General features: G+C 29.5%; 1 protein-coding gene and 1 non-coding gene across 2 annotated transcripts in view; one reads left to right on the top strand and one right to left on the bottom strand.

The window, feature by feature from the left end:
• LOC128395328 (extracellular serine/threonine protein CG31145-like) overlaps positions 1 to 20,096 on the top strand; it is a 41,265-nt gene extending 21,169 nt beyond the window's left edge. The window contains exons 4-10 of the mRNA XM_053355739.1: positions 8,990 to 9,114; positions 12,635 to 12,713; positions 12,828 to 12,920; positions 14,111 to 14,223; positions 15,442 to 15,572; positions 17,012 to 17,256; positions 19,581 to 20,096. Coding sequence (XP_053211714.1) covers positions 8,990 to 9,114; positions 12,635 to 12,713; positions 12,828 to 12,920; positions 14,111 to 14,223; positions 15,442 to 15,572; positions 17,012 to 17,256; positions 19,581 to 19,857 — 1,063 coding nt within the window. The 3' untranslated portion in view covers positions 19,858 to 20,096. The remainder of the gene's footprint in view (positions 1 to 8,989; positions 9,115 to 12,634; positions 12,714 to 12,827; positions 12,921 to 14,110; positions 14,224 to 15,441; positions 15,573 to 17,011; positions 17,257 to 19,580) is intronic.
• A 621-nt stretch (positions 20,097 to 20,717) lies between these two features.
• On the bottom strand, positions 20,718 to 20,790 carry Trnav-aac (transfer RNA valine (anticodon AAC)). The gene has a single exon. It is a non-coding gene; the product is annotated as a tRNA-Val (tRNA).
• Between the last annotated feature and the right edge of the window lie 48 nt (positions 20,791 to 20,838).

Here is a 20,838-nt window from a genome sequence, read left to right as displayed (position 1 = left end):
ATATCAAATCATAAATCTATTACGACAACAATAATTAAGTAAATATTAATATTAATAGTTGAACAATTGTTATAATGGATCCTCTCAGTAAAAACTTTCATTGACCTTTAATTGCAATCAAGTTAATTAAACATAATCAACGTAGGAACCTAATTACCATTGAACTGTTTTCTATTAGTGAATAATTTAACTATTCAATTGAATTAAATTAACTGTTAATTGTTTATTTTCAACTTTTATATTTACCTTAAGTTTTTTTTTTCATTTGAAAATCATCATGAAAAAGTTCATGAATTTGATTCAGATTTAAATAGGAACCTCATGGAAAGCATTGAATAACTTGACATGAATCCAATCCAATGTGAAGGGTAACAAGTTAATCAATTTAATTAACCAAAATTATCATTAATTTAATTTATCAATTAGCAATTATTGCAGAATCACAAAAAAAAGGCTTCATGTGTTTACTTTAACAATTAACCTTTTGTCAAGCCTCTTGCAATCAATTGTTAATTTAGTTTCTGTTATAATGGTTAGTTGATTTAGTAGGATTAATTGTCTCTGATATAAATTTGATTAAATTTTCACAATTTGCAATTAGATTTAAGTGCTCGAGAGAAAGACAACTTGATTGATTTGCATCATCACTTTTTCGAGTGATTCATTTTTGAATAGGAATCGAAAGATGAACATTTTGTGTTTGAAAACTCGAAAAAAAAATGAAAGTGAAAATCGTATACGAAATGATCTTTTAATTTCATGATTGACGAAATTTGGAAATGAGAATTCTGGAAAATTATTACAATATTATTATTCTCATTGAGAATAACTAGAACTTTTCTGTTGGAACAAAAAAAAAGTTCATTTTTATGAAACTTTATAAAGACAATTCATTTTTCCACATAACTGAGTTGACATTTATTATCATGATTTCTATTATTATCATTGCATTCTCATAGATTGATGATAACTTACCCCCTTTCTATGTAATAGTGTGAATAATATGATGATGATGCAGAGTTACTGTTACATGAAACTCAACTGAATACTTTTCACTGCTTGTCTCTTTCGAAACATTTTCCAAAAGTTTCGAACCTTTTTTTTTCAAATATTTATACCAGAATAACTGTAAATTCATTCATCTTACTCACTTGAAATTTCATTCTAATTCTCATTTTCATTTTCTATCTTCATTATCATCATCAATCTCACCCTTTTTTCCTTCATCTTTACTCCTCCTCTTGGATCTTTTCCTCATCCATCCTCATCCCATGTAAACTTGAGCTTTACATTGTCTCTCTCTCTCTCTCTATCTCCTACTTTGGACTAATATCTTTGTCATATGCTGATTGTTATTGTTATTATTACATTCTAATGTATATCGATTTTAATTGATAATTAATTCTGATTATCATGATGACGCCTTTCACATGAAAATCCATAAAACTTTTCGCTTGAATAGAAACAAAAATGATAAATGTTTCACTCCCAGTTTAATGTTATCTCATGATGATAATGATGATCATGTATGTGAATAGTTTGATAGTGATAAAAATAGCTCCCTGTCAATTTCAACGTTTCATTTAAACTGAAAATGATAATAATAGTCAGAATGATAAGTATGATGATAAATAGTGAGAATGGAATCAAAATTTTTCATTCCATGATGATGATGATCATCAATTCTGAGTAGTAGATGAACTTTTTGTCATCTTATTCATTTACATGTTTACCTTTCTCTTTTTCCTTTCTCATGATAACTTTGATCAGAGTCGATGATATGAACTTTGTTAACTTAACCAGCCAAATGGAAATCACTTAAAATGCTGACAAGTTTATTATCATGGATTTATCTTCATCTTTATCATCCTCATCATCTTATGTTTATAAAAATTCCTTGTCACGTTATCGTCACTTTTTCTCTGGAATCAATTTCGTCTTCTTTATGTTTATCAAAACTTGAAAAGTTCTGAAAATGGGAAAAAAATTCTGATAGAAATAGAAACAAGTACAGAAACCCTTTATATATAAGGAAAAGTTCTGATGATGAATTATCATTAAATTCTGATAAATGAATATCTACTATGGTTAAGCACTTAAATGAAGATGAGTTTCAGTTGTTTCTTTTATTCGAGAAATTATCTCACACAACTAATTAACAGAATCATTAGCAATCTACTTAGACATTCATCTTGTTACCCTGGAACTTTGTGAGTTTTTGAATTACCAAATTGAACATTTAGTTATAAGGGGAGAAAAAAATTCGAAAAACTTTTACAAACATTTTTCTTCTGCAGATAATTTATTAAATTAGAACTAGAATATTGCTCTAATTATAATTATTAGTATCATTCTTTACAATTGAAATAGGGGTTTGGAATTGTTCATGGAAATGTCATGAGATAAACAGAGAAGATAAAGAATATATTATTTTTTTTCTGTTCTCTTTTCTTTCGAGAATATAATAAGTTCTGATGATGAGAAGGATCATGATGAGAAATAATGAGAGAAAAGAAAAAAAAAGAAATGAAGTTTAATGAAGATGATTTTCAAGTATGAGAAGAAGAGGATATAAGATGATGATGGAATAGGAGGAGGAAAAAGTGAAGGGATGATGAGGAGGATTTAAGAAGAAGAAGATGATGATGATGATGGAAAAACAAAAGGATGAGTAAAGTGTCTCTGTTAGAGATTAACAACGACAATTAATTGGCTGTTAGAACTTTTTTTTTGTTTCTATTCTATCGTCGTGTCTTCATGAAACAGTGAATTTGGGTGAAGGCTCATGAAGTTTAGATGATATTTTGGAACATTTTTTCATTTCGATTTTTCATCTTCATCCTTTTGGAGTCTTGTTTTTTTCTCTTGTTACTTTTTTAATCTTTAAGATTTTTCTCTCATCACCATCACCAAACTTACAACGATTAATTATCTTGAATCATAACTCACAGAATTATTCAGTTGATTCTCTCTCTCTCTCTCTCGTTCACCATTACCCTGAAATGGGAGAGTTGCGAGTGAATACTTGACCGGAAATCATATTTCATCCAACATCATCATCTTAACCTCAGTTTTACTCAACATCAATCATTTTCGTTTCTTCATTCCAATATTTATTTCCACCGATAACATTAATTTCATTTCCGTTTCTATTTGTTATTATTAGTAACATGAACTATTCAAGCTAACAACTTACAGAAAATCAAGAAACTTTAAACTAAGTCTCTTTGTAGTGATGCAATTTGAATGTAAATTCATTAGAATTATTGAAACTTTCATATTGATATTTGAATTTTTTGCTTCTCACCAATAATATTTTGATGCAGTCTCTATGTTGATAGTCAGTTTTCTGGTCAAATAATAGTTATAATCAATAAAGTGTAACTATTAACGTTAATTGAATCGATAATAATTGACTGGGAGTGGTGAAAGTTTTTATATTCAAAGGAGCATTGATAGTAGAGAACAGGGGAAAAGGTGGAACAGTTAAATCACAGGTAAGCCTTTGGAATAAGAAGAGTAGAGAAGAAAAATAAATTCTCATGGAAAACAAAAACTTCGGAACCGGATGAGTCGATTCTCACGATAACACGAATATTTTTCTTTCTCTTTCCATCCCACTCTTACACACCACCACCACCACAATCATCATCATTAACAATCATGATGATGATGAAAAGTTGGGGGCGAAAATGTTGAAGGTGAAAAGCTTGAAGATAAATTGAAGATGAAAAAATGAACATTTTTTTCATGTTTTCCTTTGAAAAAGGTGAGTAAATGAGTTGGGTGGGAAATTCATTACACTTATGATGATGATTGTATTAACAGGGAAAGCGATAATGATGCTAACAGGGAATGATAATGAATAAAGATGATAATGATTCTCATGATAAAGTTTCATCTCATTAAGCTGAAGAAAATATTGAAACTATTAGATGAATATATGGAAAAAGAAATAACCTTTTACACCATCATCATCATCAATTGATTATCATGTTAACAAAACATAATCACTTGATTGTTTCATATTAATCATCATCTTTACAATTAAATTAAATTATTTACCTTTGATCTTTAATTGTTACGATCAAATTTGGTGTGATTTTCAGCTTCAAGTTTATCGTTTTCTGATTCGAGAGATAATTGTAATATTATCGTACGATTTGTTCATACATAACATTTATTATTAATTAGATTGCAAATTAATTTGTATTGGATGATGAACCTCATGATTTCAGGATAAATTAACCAACAATTAGCTTATAATGATTGTAATTATCATCTGAATATAAGTAAATATTTAACATTCAATTTGGGAATTTTTTTCTTATAATATTTTTTTAGCAATTAAGTTAATTGTTTCTCGTTTCTTTCAATTTCATATGCAACGTCATCTATTAATTACATATTATGATGATGATTATTATTATTATTATTATTATCAAATATTGAGATAATATTATTAAAGATCAATAGTGATTCTGGAACCGGTTGTCATGGTAACCAAGGTAAAGGTCGCAAAGAGTAAAGATTTATAATAATATTCTGATAAAATGATAATATCATATTCATTTTGGCTTCAATTTCAGTGATGATGATAATCATTTCATTAGAGATCCTGAGTGGTCATGATACTCATGAGATAACCAATATATTTATATAATATTTTCTGTCTAAATGTCTGTCTTTTTATTACGGTGAAAATATTTTCCTCAAATATTTATTGTTATTATATAATAGCAAAGTTGAATGTAAATAATATTGAAATATTATTATATTCAAAAGGGTTATACATGATGATTTCCCCTGGAATCATCATGATGATGGTAATAAATTTGGGTTGAGTAAGCCTCTATTCCCTGAGGCAGTTGAGCTGAACTTTCATCGTACAAGGAACCAGAAATTTATATACATTGATAGTATTTACCTGAATATTATCAAGTCTTTTTTTTCCCAGGTATTCAGACATACTCTGTATTTATCGTCATGATGATGATGATGAACACCATGAATCTGAATATAAAGGTTGACCAGTTGCCTTGATTATATGAATTGAGGGTTGGGTCAGAATTTATGATTTTTATTATCATTTATTTTCGCTTCATCTTTGAGTTATCGATGGATTCATGATAATGATGATAAATTTATCTCTGAATCTCTCATCATATTGATAAATTATTCCAGGTAAAACCCTCCATTGGGCTTTATTAATATGATATTACGCTGATACGATTTTAATCATCATCAATGAAAAGGTGAGATGAGAAAACAGTTCATCTCTTAAGCTCAATTTGTTTCCATCTGATTCAAACGATAAGATTTATACTTTAATGATTCAACTGAATTGATGATGATAATTCACCAATTTGTAATTAGCTTGATTAATTGTCTTCCATTATCTTTATCATCACAATCATTAACAAACTAGGTCAAGACTTAATGGTGAAGCTTAAGATTGAGATGATTATGGTTTATTGAACCAATGGAATTGAATTGATCACTTGGATTTTTTTTCCTTCATCTTTTCCCTGTTGATGTAACATTGAAAATGAATTTAAAAGGTGATGTTTAATGATTGATGAATTTTAGGAATTTGAGAAATTCAATATTCTGTTGAATCAATTAATTTGTGACTGTAAGCCTTTGATCTTGCTCATGATTGTTGACCAAAAGGTAAGGGTCAGTAAATCATGGTTAATGATATGTAATGTTTAGGTTTTATTCTGGGATCAGAATGATGATAATCAGGATGAAAGATGAAGGCAAAAGGGGAGAAAGGTCAAAGATTATTTGGAAACATTATTGTTCATGTTTATCGTTACAATATCATGGATATTGTTCATTGTCTGGTGAATTAAGTGTTAAATGGAAAATCGATAAAATGGAATTTTGTGCTTTTTCTCTCTCATTTACTCTCTTTCTCATCTTTCTGTCGGTATTTTTGAAGATTATGATGGAAGAGAAGCAAAAATGGATGAGCGAAAATCAGAGATCCAAAAATTCTGGCTGAAATTCTGAGCTGATTGTTGGCACTGAACTTTTCTTTTCTCTTCTTTTTTTTCTTGTTCGAGAAAAAAATAGAAAATTCATAAATGAGAACAAAGAGTTCGAATGATAATGACGACATTTTTTTTATTCTTTTTGTCATTTTTCTTCTTTTCTTTCGACAGATGATGAAAAAGAATAAGTGAGAAAGTTAATTATCTTTCGAAAATTTCGTCCAAGAAAAAATTCAACTTGGAATTTTCAATCTTCTCTACAACTTATCATGAACTTGAAGCTGAACTTTTGATGCGTTGGAAAAATATTTCCGTTGGTATTATCAACGTGACAACGATATTGCATTTTAAATCATATGGAATTGATGATAATATTTATAATGACTATTCCTAAATATTATCATGAATCCATGACAAAAACTCTGGTATTGATGATTAATGTGATGACCAACAAGGGTGTAGATGTGACAATTGCATGTGGACGATTTTTCATCAACTAATTGTTATTAGAATTGGGTTTCAATTCTGTCAACGAGCAACAACATGAATTCATAATGATTTCATGGTGGAAAAGATTCAAGATTAAGATTCAATCATGATTATTATCATCATATTTTTCCTTATGTATCTCAGTTTAACTTATTGATCACCATCACCATGTTGAAGATGTGAGTTGATTCAACTGAAGACAATTTGGATGAAGATTAATGTTGAATTTGCATGTTTCTTAATCATCTCATGTAAGTTTCATGATGTTTATGACGAAGAAGAATGAAAAAAAAAATTCGAAATTTTCTCTCTCTCTCTCACTGAGTTTATGAAACAGAATATGATTTATGTTCACATTCGGGATAAAATCCATTCGTTGAATTGGAAAAGTTTTTCTTCTCATTGTCAGAATTTGTATCTAAGTTATTTAGAACTTTTCATTTAATAATCGACAAGAAGTTCTTTTGATCAGATATTCACTCATAATGAAGTTTTCTCATGCAATCAATTGAATTTAATTCAATTAACATCATCATGTAATCATGTTTATCTCTCTCTCTCTCTCTTTTCTTTGTCTTTGGAATTTTTTTCACTTCTGTAAATTGTGATTCATTCAGGATTTTCACGATAATCTCATGAACTTTCATCATGCTGGTAAGGATATTTAATCTAATAATAACAATGAGAGAGAGAGATAGTTAATACATTTCAAGTTTCATTAAGCTTAATCAACTCAATATCAAAACCTTTTTCCAGTCTTAATCTGGTTAGATTACAATTACTATCAAATTTCATTTGGTGGTATTATCAACATGATTAACTAACAATTAAATCTTGACGATGATCATCATGAAAAAAGGGATAATCCTTTATCACTTAGGAAACACACTTAATTTGAAAACAGTTGACCGGATTAATAAGATTATTATTATCAGATTAATGATTGGAAAAGGTTTATTAGCAAAATGATTGATTCAATTGATTGATTACTTGATGATTTAACTTTTTCCTCTCATTTACAATTAACCATCAACTTGGGAGTTTAATCAAGTTTCAAAAACTTTATTAATGTGCTCAAAATTGGAGATAATTTTTAATTGTCCCCATGATGATTTTAAGCTGATTCACAGTTTTTAATTGTTGACATTGTTGATTGTTTAACAAGGATTAGAGTGTAATTAACAGTTTTAATCATTCATCAACAATTAATTGACATTTCAATTGTTATTCTGTGTTTGATTATGATATTTAGAGTGTTGATTGGATTAACTGTAACTCAGAGTAGATTAAAACTGATTTATTTTCCCATCTAAATCTGTAAGGTAAACAATTTTACTGATTAGATTAATTTAATCAACTATTTGATGACCAAAAGTCAATTTTCTTGATTAATGAGCAATTTAATGTTTAGTAAATTGTTTTGGAAACATTAATCTAATGGTTATATTTAGATTGTCCTTTGAAAATGAACTCAACTAATCAATTCAATTATCAGGTTAATTCATTTAAATATAATGATGATTGTTATTGAAAAAGTTGAGTGAATATTTTGCTATTAATAATTAATTAGAAATTTATTATTTGAAATGAGTCAAATTAAATATATAAGATGATTCAATTGAACTGATAAGAGATAATTTCATGATGATTCAGAAACATATTTGTAGTTGAGTTTCCTTCATGATGATTATCTTGATGAAGATTTAGTCACATTCAGAATTAGAATCAAATTGAGAGGAAATAAGCAAAAGGATGAAGATTGAAGATGTTACTGATTTATATCATGATGGAGATAACGAGGGAGAGAGAGAGAGAGAGAGAAATAGATTCAGGGGTGGAGATAATGTTGAAGGTGGGAGTGATTCATGAAATCCCTACAAATGAGGACCACTCACTACTCAATTGATCCCAGATAAGTCTACCATAAATATTGGGGTATTATGATGATAATAATGATCATGATGATATCAGAACTTTCTGAATACCATGAACAGTAAAAACTTGGATACTTGAGTAACAACAACACAATCAAGAACAACAAAATCATCACCATGTTTCAAGATGAAAATGTTTTCGACTAAGAAAACTTTCATTGTTATCCTTTATCATTGTCCATCTTATATATTTAATGATGACGATGACCATGTCTTATCTTGATTATATTACACTGTCCCCCTCTTCCTCCTCCTCCTAACCCACCCCATCATCATCATTATGTAATCAGTTTGACTTCCCGTAGTGTATTCATGATACAATCTAAATAATAGTTGATTCTTGTTAATATTATAATATTGATGTTGATATTTATCATCATAGACAACATATGATTCAGTTATTACTGAACTTTTTTTTTCTTATTCATATTGATTGACCATAATAACTTATATATTACATAACAGCAAATAGTTGACCATTGGAAAACTTGTTTATGGCAAATTTTAAAGATTAATTTCCGTTTCCATTTTGTAACTAATTGTAATTTTATCTTATCCTTTTCTCAGGCGTAATTTAAGCAATTGGGAAAAATTTCACCTCAATATCAGGCAGCATGATTTATACACTGAATCTGATTCAACTATTGATGATTTATTGAAGGACATGGCAACTTTACCAATTGTCCGAGTGGGTGAGTATCCATTGAATTTATTTCTTTGTCTCCATAACCATTTACCTTTCAACTATAAACAGACTATCCTCATGATGGGCTCATGATGATTATCAAGTTATACTCTGAATCCATTTCACTTTTCCCTCCTCTTAGTTCATTATCTTTCTTATATCATTTGGCAGAGAAAAAAGTTCGAATTTTTTTTCGAAGCAAAAAAGAAAGAGAGAGAGAGAAAGGAAAAGTCTTACACCTCATCCATTCAGCCAGTAGTCATCATCATCATCTTCCTTATCGTCCTATTGATGATCATCAGAATACCTTTCAAATCACTTGAATCAACCACTTTTTTTTTTGCTTTCATCTTTTCATCTTCCACCTCCATCAACTTTTACCTTCTCATCATTAACTTTCTGTTGAGGTCATCTTATCATCTTTAAGTAACCATATCAACTGTCCATTATAATTGTCATCTTCCTTTGTCTCTTCCTCTTCATTGTCATCATCATCATCATTTTCATTTTGGTTCATTTGAAACCGATAAAAAAAAGGTTAATCAATTGAGTGAAAATAATGATTAGATTAATTGATGATTCTCATAATCATGACAATCAGAGAGGAGAAATAAATTTGCTAGATAATTAAGATTATGATGACCATGATGATGTTATCTTCCTATTTCTCATCCTTAATCTTATCCAAGTGGATTAATATCAAACCTAATATTTGTTATTTATCATTTGCTAATCATTTTCAGCATTGATTATCACTGTTAAGGTTAAACTTGTTTACTTTTCAGTCTCATTTTTGATTCATTTCATGATCATGATGATACTTGAAGATGAGACTTGAAACTATTGCTGATGATGATTTACGAAAATCAATTGATCTGGTTAACTTGACCATTGGCTATTCTTTGACTAACCAAATTCTTGCAACTTGAGAGTAAATAATTGATTATGATTTTCTCATGGAAATTAGAGTCAAACATTTCAATATAATTCTTTGTGATTATAATATTGATTCAATAGATCTGAAAACATATTGAAATAAAGGTTATCATGACTCTCATGTTATCATAACATTTACAATCTTTTTATGGATGAAAATGTTTCATTTTGTGAACTTTTTTTTCTAAAAGAATCATTTTAGTGATGATGAACATGATCATCAGAATGAATACTTGAGGAAAACAAAATTGTCTTCAGAATAGAATCCATGGTGGAGTTTCAGGGAAAAAAGTCAGAATTCTGAGCTAAAAGGAGGGTAGAAAAGGGATTTCAAGAGATGATGATGATGCGAGAGAGAGTGAGAGAGAGGAAGATAAAAAGAAAGATGAAAAAGTTACTTACAACCTTTATCTTGGTCTCTATCATCTTCTCATCTTTATAATAGATGGAAGAGAAAGAAAAAAATAAGTATTTTCTTTTTCTTTGAAATTTTTTCCTCGAATTTTTCCCTGATTCAGTTCTATCCCTCAACTTTATTCGAGAGAAAAGGGAAGAAAAAATAACATTCACAACAAGATTGATATACCTATGGAAGGACAATGACAGATAGATAATAATAGCAGAGTAAAAAAACATAACAGTAACAAGAGAGAAAATGCTAAAAGTATACTCAATACCCTCTTCTCCCTAACTCTGAATATATATTTATACATTTTGCAGATAAGAATAAGAAAAAATAGAAAGAAAAAATAGTTTCAACATAATATTTTCCATCGTTTTCACCTTTACCTGGAAGACAAATTTCCAATTCACTTTTATTTAAAAGAAAAAATATTCGAGATAAATGTTGCAAAAGAAAATTTAAAATTCTGACAAGCAAAATGTCTCATCAGGTAGAATGGTATAATATTCAAAGCAAAATTTGAGAGAGAAATAAGTTACCATCTCTCTCTCTCTCTCTCTCTCTCTCTCTCGGCGCTCATAATGCTCAGTTAAGATTCTAAGCTCGATAATTATCCTAAATTCTGTGGATATTGTTTACTTTTCGATAGAAAATTTTTTCTAGTGATTAGTTGATGAGCTGATAGCCTTTTTTTATCATTCTCCTCACCATTCCTCTGTCACATAAACAAGTAGGACAGTTAAAGCCAGATTATTCATATATGTACATAAACATTTTCTCTGTATTATATTTCATCATTGATAAGGTTTCTGAATGAAGATAATATTATCATCCATGATTCTCATTATTATGGAAATAGAAAGAGTGTGTGGTGGTAAATTCTAGGAAGAAAAGAGGAAGAGGCAACAGAAAAATTGGCTTTCGATTCAAACAGAATCGAAGTCCTTTTGTTTGCTTGTTTTCCTTTTCATTTTTTTTCGTACTCAGTCAATCTACAGAATTTTCCTCTCTCTCTCTCTCTCTCATCACTATGAATCTTCATCATGCTAATGATGAAGATTATTGTTGTTGGCATCATCAAGGCTTAAGGAAAATTGTTTACCAAGTCAGTCGATTGAAAAATGTTTCATCAGCCAGAAAATGAAGTTATTCAGTTAGATTAGCATTCACCATGTAATCATTTATTTCACTTAATGAACTTGTATAAGAGAAACTCATCACCATTTATCCTGAACAATTTTCTTAACCTTTATCCAGGTATTTTTTATTAGTCTTTTCCTCTGATTAGTTGTCAATCCGATTGATAATTTTGACATAAAGTTGTTGATGAATTGAAAATGTACATTTTCAATACTGTATTTGAATCTAAGAATTGCCGCTTTTTTTGGATTGAAAAATTCTGATATCGATCAGCTGACACTCAGTTTTTATTATCAAAAACAGATTCTTTCATTTGTAGTATTAGGAATTTGATACTTGTTCTGTTTAGTTTCAAAGAGAACGAAGAAAAAAAAATTCTGACAGAAAATTAAATTGCCAGAGATGAAACAGAAATTGTGATATAATTCATGTTCCCAATTCTACTCATTGGCCAAATCTCAAACTTGAGTCCTTATCATTTGCAGAACTTTTATTTTCCACCCAATTTTCATGAGAAATTGTTTCTTAACAAAATTCTGACATAATAATAATTACTTTCTTTTTTTTTCCTATTATTATACTTGTTTCATTTATATATTACTCATTGTGAATCTAAATCTGAACTTCTACCATGGTGATATTATCAAATTATCATCATCATGATGTATTAAAATGATCCATTTTCCTGAATATCATTAGATCTCATGAATTTGTTTACTTTAACCAGGAATAGAAATGTCTGAATTACTGGAGAAAAATATCTTGAAACCTGAAAGCAAATTTCCTCTTCGTGAATATCACCATGAACTCACTCAAAATGCTGAGTTATTGGAAATTTTTGCAAATCTAAGCTTTTTGTTTCCAAATGCAAATATTTTCATCCACCTTGTTATCACTCTCCCTCTCCCATGAACACTTTTCATGTGTGATAATATATATATTTTTCTCTTCATAATAATAACATTGAATCTCTGTTTGTTTCATATAATCACCATGTTACCACCATGAATCTGACAAACGCACACAACACACACACACACACACACAGGACAAAAAGAGGGTGGGACACAACTTAAATTGATAATTGATTACCGGAACTCAGGGCAAGCCTTATTCAAACCTATGAGGTAAAGTAAACGATCATCATGAAAGATGATGAAAGAAAATCGTTGATCAACAAACCGATTTAATTGTGTCATCATGTTTTACCATGATAATTTCTCTCTCCGGATAAATCTCAGGTTTCCCAGGGAAAAGGAAACGGATCCAAATCATTTTTATTTTGTTGACTTTGAAAGACACAATTCAGAGATCGCTGCCTTTCACCTTGACAGGTAAGTTAATTCAAGTACACACCCTTTGAATTATCATGAAACTTTTACAACCTGAAACAACATGATGATTATTATATTATCATGATAATAATCATTGAATTGGAAATTAAATCTTAGTTAAAGGTTAAAATGAGGAAGGCGGGAAAATAAAAGATGAGAGATGTAAATCAAATGGGTTAACTAATATTATCAACAACTATTATATTTATGTTTCCCCAATTTCCGCTGAACTTTTCCCCTCTGCTCTGCTGAATCTGATTTTCAGGATTACTTTTCAAAATTTCAAGCTCAATGGTTCACTCATTCAGTAAATTAAATGATTGTCTCATAAATAAAAATCTCTTAATAGTTTTCCATGTAAATTTAATGGCAAATAATTTACAGGGTGAAAAATAAAGGACTTAACAATTTAATGGGTGAACATTTCATGCCAATAATATCATCATTAACTACAAACTACACCCGGGATTCTGTGGGCAGGATAAGAATTTGGAAGAGATTGAATTATTTTCCCGCTTCTCCTCTTGCACTTTCAATCTGATATAATTTCAGAATCGATTCCAATTGTTATCTCTTATTATTATCAACCATTGAATTTTTATCTCACATCCCATTGAAACTTTATCTCCTTGAAATATCATTACACTTTGTTTCCTAGACTTTATTTACCTTAACCTTTAAGCATCCTAATTATAATCATCATCCTGATGATAATGATGGTTATCATATATTAACTCAAACTCATTGAATACAAAACCAATAAAAAGTAAAAACAATCAACTATTATATAATGGTAATAAAGATAACGGTAAATAATGATAACTTAAGATCTTGCGATTTTTTTTCTCTCTTCGCATTTTCCTGGTAAATAATTTAACTTTCAAAGATTGAAACTTCTTATAACCGATAGTGATTATCCATAAACATATAATGGGTTCAGAGTCAATTCTGTGGTTCAATTGATTTAAAGGCTCATTGGTTATCGAAAATTCTGAGTAACCTCACTCCCTCTGCTGGGGAAAATTCTGAGCACAAAAGAAAGTTCATCTTGATTGAAGTTCTAAGAAATTTTTCTCTGTTTAAGATCAGAATTCTAGGAGATTTTTTCTTTCCAATTCAATGATTTTCTTACTAATTATCTTTACAATTGTTAACTTAATTGTTGCTCTCTCTCTCTGTTTCTATCATAGGCTTTTAGGTTTTCGACGAGCGCCTCCGGTCGTAGGTCGAGTTATCAACATAACCTCTGAGATCTATGCTCTCAGTGATGATGCTCTACTCAAGACATTTTTTGTTTCTCCTGGTAAGTTAATCATCTTGAGAAAGAGATTATTTTGATTGTAACTTTGATTCAATTCTGAGCTATCAACTCTCAATTAGCTCATGGTTGTATATTGAAATGATTAGTTGTTCTGATTCCCATCACTCCCCAGACAATTTGTTGATAATGATGATGATCACTATTTAGATTATTGTGAGAAATGATTATTGTCTTGCCTTTTGTTGGTCAATTTCTGAGCAATTGTAATGATCTGTTTCCGTTTTCCGGTTCCAAGTTTTGTAAACTTTTCTTTCTCATAATTGATGTAACTTTTTATTAATGATCATCATACTCTCGGAATCTTCCAAGGCAACATTAGTAATGATAATCATCAACATGATTTCATTTTTGTTCATTTCCATTGATGATGATTACCATTTCCTTCCGGTTTTTTTTGATATATATGTAATTCAAATGAATGAAAAAATAATAAAACTTAAAGAGTTAAGATGATGATTATAATTATGATGACAAAGATTATGATGATTTTCATGTTGATAGTAATTTCCTCATATGAATATTAGTGAATCAAATTGCAAAAGAAAATGATAAAATTTTTATCCAATGAATAATATGGAATGAGAAATGCAATCAAATTCATGAGCTTTCTGATTTCATGGAGGTTTCATCATCATGAATATTCATGGAAATGGTTTTCATCATGAGGATAATAATGTTATTCAATTTATCGTAAACTTATTTCCCATCACTATCATAATCACCATCGACTTACCATCAATCTTGAACATTAGAATAGCTGAAATTTTCATGATTAAAATCAGAAAAATATATATAAAAAAACTCCCAATTTGGTTCATGAAGGAGGAGAAAAGTTGAGAGGTCAAGAAATTGAATCTGTAAACATAATACAATTTAAATCCTTCTTACAATCAGTTGATCATTTTGCTCTCCATCAATTGATTACATGGTAATTCATGGAGATGATCAAGCAAATTGATTGATAATGTGTTAAAAGTTCAATTTTATTTTCATTCTATGAAAAAAAAAATCAATTTCGAGAAAGGAAAAAAATGGTTACCATGTAAATCCAATTGAATTTGATTTGAATTGATTATCAAATATATTCAGAATTGATGGTTGAAATTGATTATATTACATTTGTATCAAGAGAAATATTAATTTTCTTATTATTTTCCACTCCCATGACCACCACATCTCGACCCACCGATCACCTTATAGCCAATAATTTGTGCTTCCACGGCAAATGTGGTTACTACTGTGATACTGCTCATGCAATTTGTGGCCATCCCGATACCCTGGAGGGCAGTTTTGCCGCTTTCCTGCCTTCGACAGCACTTGCCCCACGAAAGGTAATTACAATCAACTCAAAAATGGTCAAGTTAATTGTCAACAAGAAAAGTAACTTTGATCTTCAATCAAAACCATCAAATTTTCACTACAAATTTAAATAAACATTTAAATTGTTTAAATTGAAATAATTGATAATTTTGTTTAGTTGAAAGTTTCATTGTGGTGATGATTGTTGATAATATCATTTCATGATGATGATAATTTGAAAATAAAACAGTTATAAAGGTGGATAATGATGACGATGAATAGGATTTCCATGAATTTTTATTCTAATTTTATCTTTTCTCCTCTTTTTTTGTTTGTTCATTTTCATATGAATTCTTATGAATACAAAGAGGGAAAAAATTTGAAGCTCAATTATATTATAATAATAATCTTTTATCATAATCATTATCATTATTATTCAAAGCAAGATGTTGTTGTTATTGTTGGTTGGGTGGTAGGAGGGAAGTGGGTGGTGAAAATATCATGATAATGATGATGATTGAGGAGATGAGGATGAAAAGGTTGAGAATTTTTTTTTTAAATTTCTCTTCTCTTTTACTCTGAATTTTGAATGCATTGATGATGATGATGATGATGATGATGATGATGATGATAAGAATAATATTGTTTAATGAATGGTAAGGAGTGGGTGAGTGGTGAGGAGTTTGTTCAATTGAAATGAATCCTGGAATAAACTTGTAAGGTAATGAGGCGAAAATGATTTTCAAATGTTCATCTAATATTATTTTCATTTTCATGATAATAATAAAACAGTGCATGGGAAAGGGAGGGCGATGGAAGGAGGGAAAAAGAGTTTATGAAAAAATAAAGAAAATGGAGTAAAAATGAAATACAATTTGGAACTTTTCTCTCTCTCTCTCTCTCTCTCATCATCATAATCATCATGTAAGATTGATGAGTTTCATTCATGGCTTTAATCTAATTCCATTTTCATTGGAAACTAAGAAACAATATCAATGTCTTTTGTTCATTGGGATGAAATTGAGATTATCATGGTTTCCATATTGTTCAGAACTCGGAGTAGTCATTTTTTTCCTTTGCCTGTTTATTGTAAGTCTTTTTTGTTGTTCTCGATAGAAGTTTGAAAATTAATCGAAAGTGGGTAGTATATGTAAATTGTGTATTCGAATGCTTTTAGAACTTTGTATTCGGTTTTTTCTTTCTCCATTGAATCGACTCGAAAGTTAAAAGAATAGAGTTTTATATTAATCAAAGTTTTTTTCTATGTTTGGTTAGTTAATCTATTTTTTTTCTTCTCTCTCTCTCTCTTTCTACTAATGATTATTAGTAAATTGTTTGTGAAGAGAAAAAAAAGTTTAATGATTTGAATGAAATCCATGGTGAGAATTCAAAGAAAATGAGAAAGCTTGATGATGGAGAAGAATTTAAATCAAACATTTGCGTTACAATTTCGATTTTTTCTTCCATTTAGATCTGGAGACATCCATGGAGAAGATCTTATCATAAACGTCGAAAGGCCATTTGGGAGACCGATGATTCTTATTGTGATACAATTGTCCGTAAAACGGGTCCCTACAATAAAGGCCGTCGACTGCCCGATCTAATGGACATGTCGATATTGGACTTTCTTATTGGGAACATGGATCGTCACCACTATGAGACATTCAGAATTTTCGGAAACAATACATTCCCCCTTCACCTTGACCATGGAAGAGGGTAAGACTGACCTCAAATATCGAAGAGTAGAACAAGAATGAAAAATATCAAGTTCGAAATGTTCTTGAAATTTTGTAGAAAAAAAAACTTTGAATCTAAAAATCTAATGAATAACAATGAGGTGAAAAGTAGATTATCCTAGTGAAGATAAATTGAACTGATCACAATTCAGCCAACATGATGAAAGTTTATGATACTAATTGAATTTTATATCAACCAAATTAACTTTGAAACCTAAATAATTGAAACAATAAACAATTTTGTTGCTGTTGAAATGAATAATCAAAACTAACAAGAAGCCACAAAAAATAATAATATCAGAACTGAAAAAGTTTTATGATTCTAATCAAACTGATTATCATATAGAAAGTTAATTGCTACTGTTAATCAATTTGATTGAAAATGAAATGATAGATAAATTATAGATACAGAATGAGTATTCATAAGGGATGTTCATGATATCATACCATGGATATTATTATTATTATTATCATGGAAAATTATTTGTATATCAAAAGTAGCCTCATCTCCTTAGAGGATAATATATTTATCAAGATAATTGAAAAAAAAAGTTCTGAAAGAAAGTAAAAAGAAAGAGAAAACAATTATCATCATGGAAGATGATGATCAACATGGAAAACCTTTTCTTTTTTCTCAATTTCATGGAAACAGATTTAGTTCTGAGGCAATCAACTTTTATCGTAATCCAGCCTTAAATTGTTAGACCAACTTCAATCATCCTCATGCTCATCATCCTCATGCTCATCATGCTTATCATCTTCATCCTCACCTTTATCATTAAAAGGTAAAACTATTACTTACCTGTCTTTTTCAGGGGAAGATTTTACTTACTGATAAAAAACTTTTCCATCTCTTTTGGAAATAGATTTACTTTTGGAAAATGTTTGAACCTGAATCTTTTTTTTGCATCATGATGAAGATGAAGATGAAGATGAAGATGAAGATGATCAGTATTCATCCTTTTACTTGTATTCACATCTCGATGACGATGATGATAATCATCATCATCTTCATTTTCATCAAACATATAACAGGAAATTAGTTTTTTTTCATCTTATTTTATTTTCACCCTCACAATGATTATCATGATTATCATGAAATACTCAGAATTGATTCTTGCAAAGATGAGATGAGATGAAATATATTCAATTTGGAAACGTAATTTCAGAATGTATTTTAAAAAGTGTGTGTGTATCTAGTACATGATGATGAGTAGGAAAAGGAGGAAAAAGATGAATGGGAAGATGATGAAGAAAAAAAATTCTGATTCTGAATCTGATCTTTTAGAATCTTCTTGTATTCATCTTAACTCATCCATCTCCATCACAAGTAATGGAATTAAATTTTGAGGGGAAATTCTTGGAACCAAAATTTTTCATCTAATATATATTGTCAAGGTGTGGAAATTATATTAATAATAGAACTACAATAAAGGCGTTCAGAGTTAGTGGGGGTTACAGGGTGATGGTGGTGGTGTTGGAATTCTGATCAACAAAAAGGCTAAGAAAAGGTTAAATTCAATTTGTAATTTTCAGGCAACTTTTTTCTTCATTACCAACACACAGTCAACATCCCACCCTTGCTTTTTGCTCATTCATTTCAATTGAATTTCCATTGTATTCATAGGAATATACTAAGAGAGAGAGAGAGAGAGAGAGAGAAATGATAAAAATAACATGATGATGACGAAAATTGAAATAGATTTATCTGTTATTATCATCAGGGTGGAAAAGATGAGAATGGATTATTCAAGGGAGAGGATAAAAGTGGGTGGTAAGGGTGGGGAGGGTAAGGAAAAATCTTTTCCTCTTTTGTTACTTTTGTATTTTCAGTTGAGTTTCAATTTTCACCATGAACATCATCAAGTTTATGATGATCAACATCAATATATATTCTAGATTCTTGTGACAATTTTCACCTTTTATCCATTTTTTTCAATTTACTCAGAGTGGAAAAGAAATGAGAAAATCTTTGTTATCCTTTTTTCATGTAGAAGTGGCAAAAATTTTCCTCTCTTCTATTCAATATTAGTATAATTCCCACCCGATGAAAATAATAAATAACCTTTTTGTTGAGTACAATTGAAATGATATCTATCATGTATATGATGTTGAATATAATATAAATTCATTGATATTAATTTGGAAATTGTTTGCAAAAAATTTGCTTTTCAGCTGATTGTTATTCTCAATAGACACGCACACTTAGACTCATACACAATTACAAATACAATTTCAATATGATCAAAACTTTTCAAATTCAATAATTATAATGGAAAAATTTTCAAAATTGTCTCAATTCAGATTCGGTTTGGCCAATCATGATGAGCTTTCCATTCTTTCCCCTGTTCGCCAATGTTGCCTGATTCGCCTTTCAACCTTACGTAAACTACTCGAACTACACAACGGATCAGATCACCTTTCTGACCTGATGAGAAATTCACTTGCCTCTGATCCAATTTCACCGGTTATAACGGAACCTCATCTGAACGCCTTGGATCGTCGGGTGTCCATTATTTTACTCACATTGAGAACATGTTTTAAAACCAAGACACCGGAACAAGTTTTATATATTGATTAGTTTCTTTGTCCTCTAAATTGTTATAAACAATTAACTTTTAAAACTTTTCTGTACTTTATTCAAAAAAACCAATGGACTCTGTTAAAATTTATTCAGCAAAAATTAACTCTTTTTGTTTTGTATTAAGAGAGATAAACAATATTCCTAACAATTTGCTAATTGTTGGGAATCCAGCTAAACAAAAATGATACAATTGATTAAGCCAAAAATAAAAAACTAAAATCAATTTGTAAAAATTAGTACGTTGACTTAATCATCAACTTTTTAATTGAAAAAAAAGATCATATTGATTACAGATGATTAGAATCAGTTCTTAAATTGAATTTGGAGAGAAAATTAATTCTTTCCTCTTTCTGATCACAATTACAGTTATTAAGACCGAAATAACTTTTTTTTGTAACCTTTAACCTCTAACCCAATTCGCTATTGTCTTACCAATTTATTACATTTGTTGATATTATAATTGTTATGTAAATTAATATAAATACTAATCAAATTGTAATACAACTAATGTTAATCTTAATTACTCCTACTACTAATTGGAAGAGATAAAATCAAATTGATTTGATTGTATGATAAATATACATAATTAAATTGCTATTGTAAATAATGAGACACTAAATTGTTTAATATCTTACGCGATTTAAGATCAGCTAATTAACAAGCTCAACTAACAAGAGCATATTATTCAATACAATTGCAATTGATTGTGATGTAGGTTAGATTGGGTTAGATTAGGATGAAAATCTATCAGAATGAGACAATTTTGAATTTGAAAATTGCGCTTACGAGAAACTCTCAATACTAATCAAGCTCAAAGATCAAGATTCAAACGATAAGCAAAACAGGAGGACAAAAAATGTCTTCGCCAGGTCTCGAACCTGGGACCTTCTGCGTGTTAAGCAGATGTGATAACCACTACACTACGAAGACTTGATATGAAAGAAGTCGTTTAATTGGTGTATTTAAAATGCAGACAAA

Source organism: Panonychus citri, unplaced genomic scaffold (genome assembly GCF_014898815.1).
Source record: "Panonychus citri isolate SS breed McGregor unplaced genomic scaffold, ASM1489881v1 Contig00141, whole genome shotgun sequence".
NCBI lineage: Eukaryota > Metazoa > Arthropoda > Arachnida > Trombidiformes > Tetranychidae > Panonychus > Panonychus citri.
Note: the sequence above shows the minus strand (reverse complement) of the source record. Positions and strands in the feature narration are given on the sequence as shown.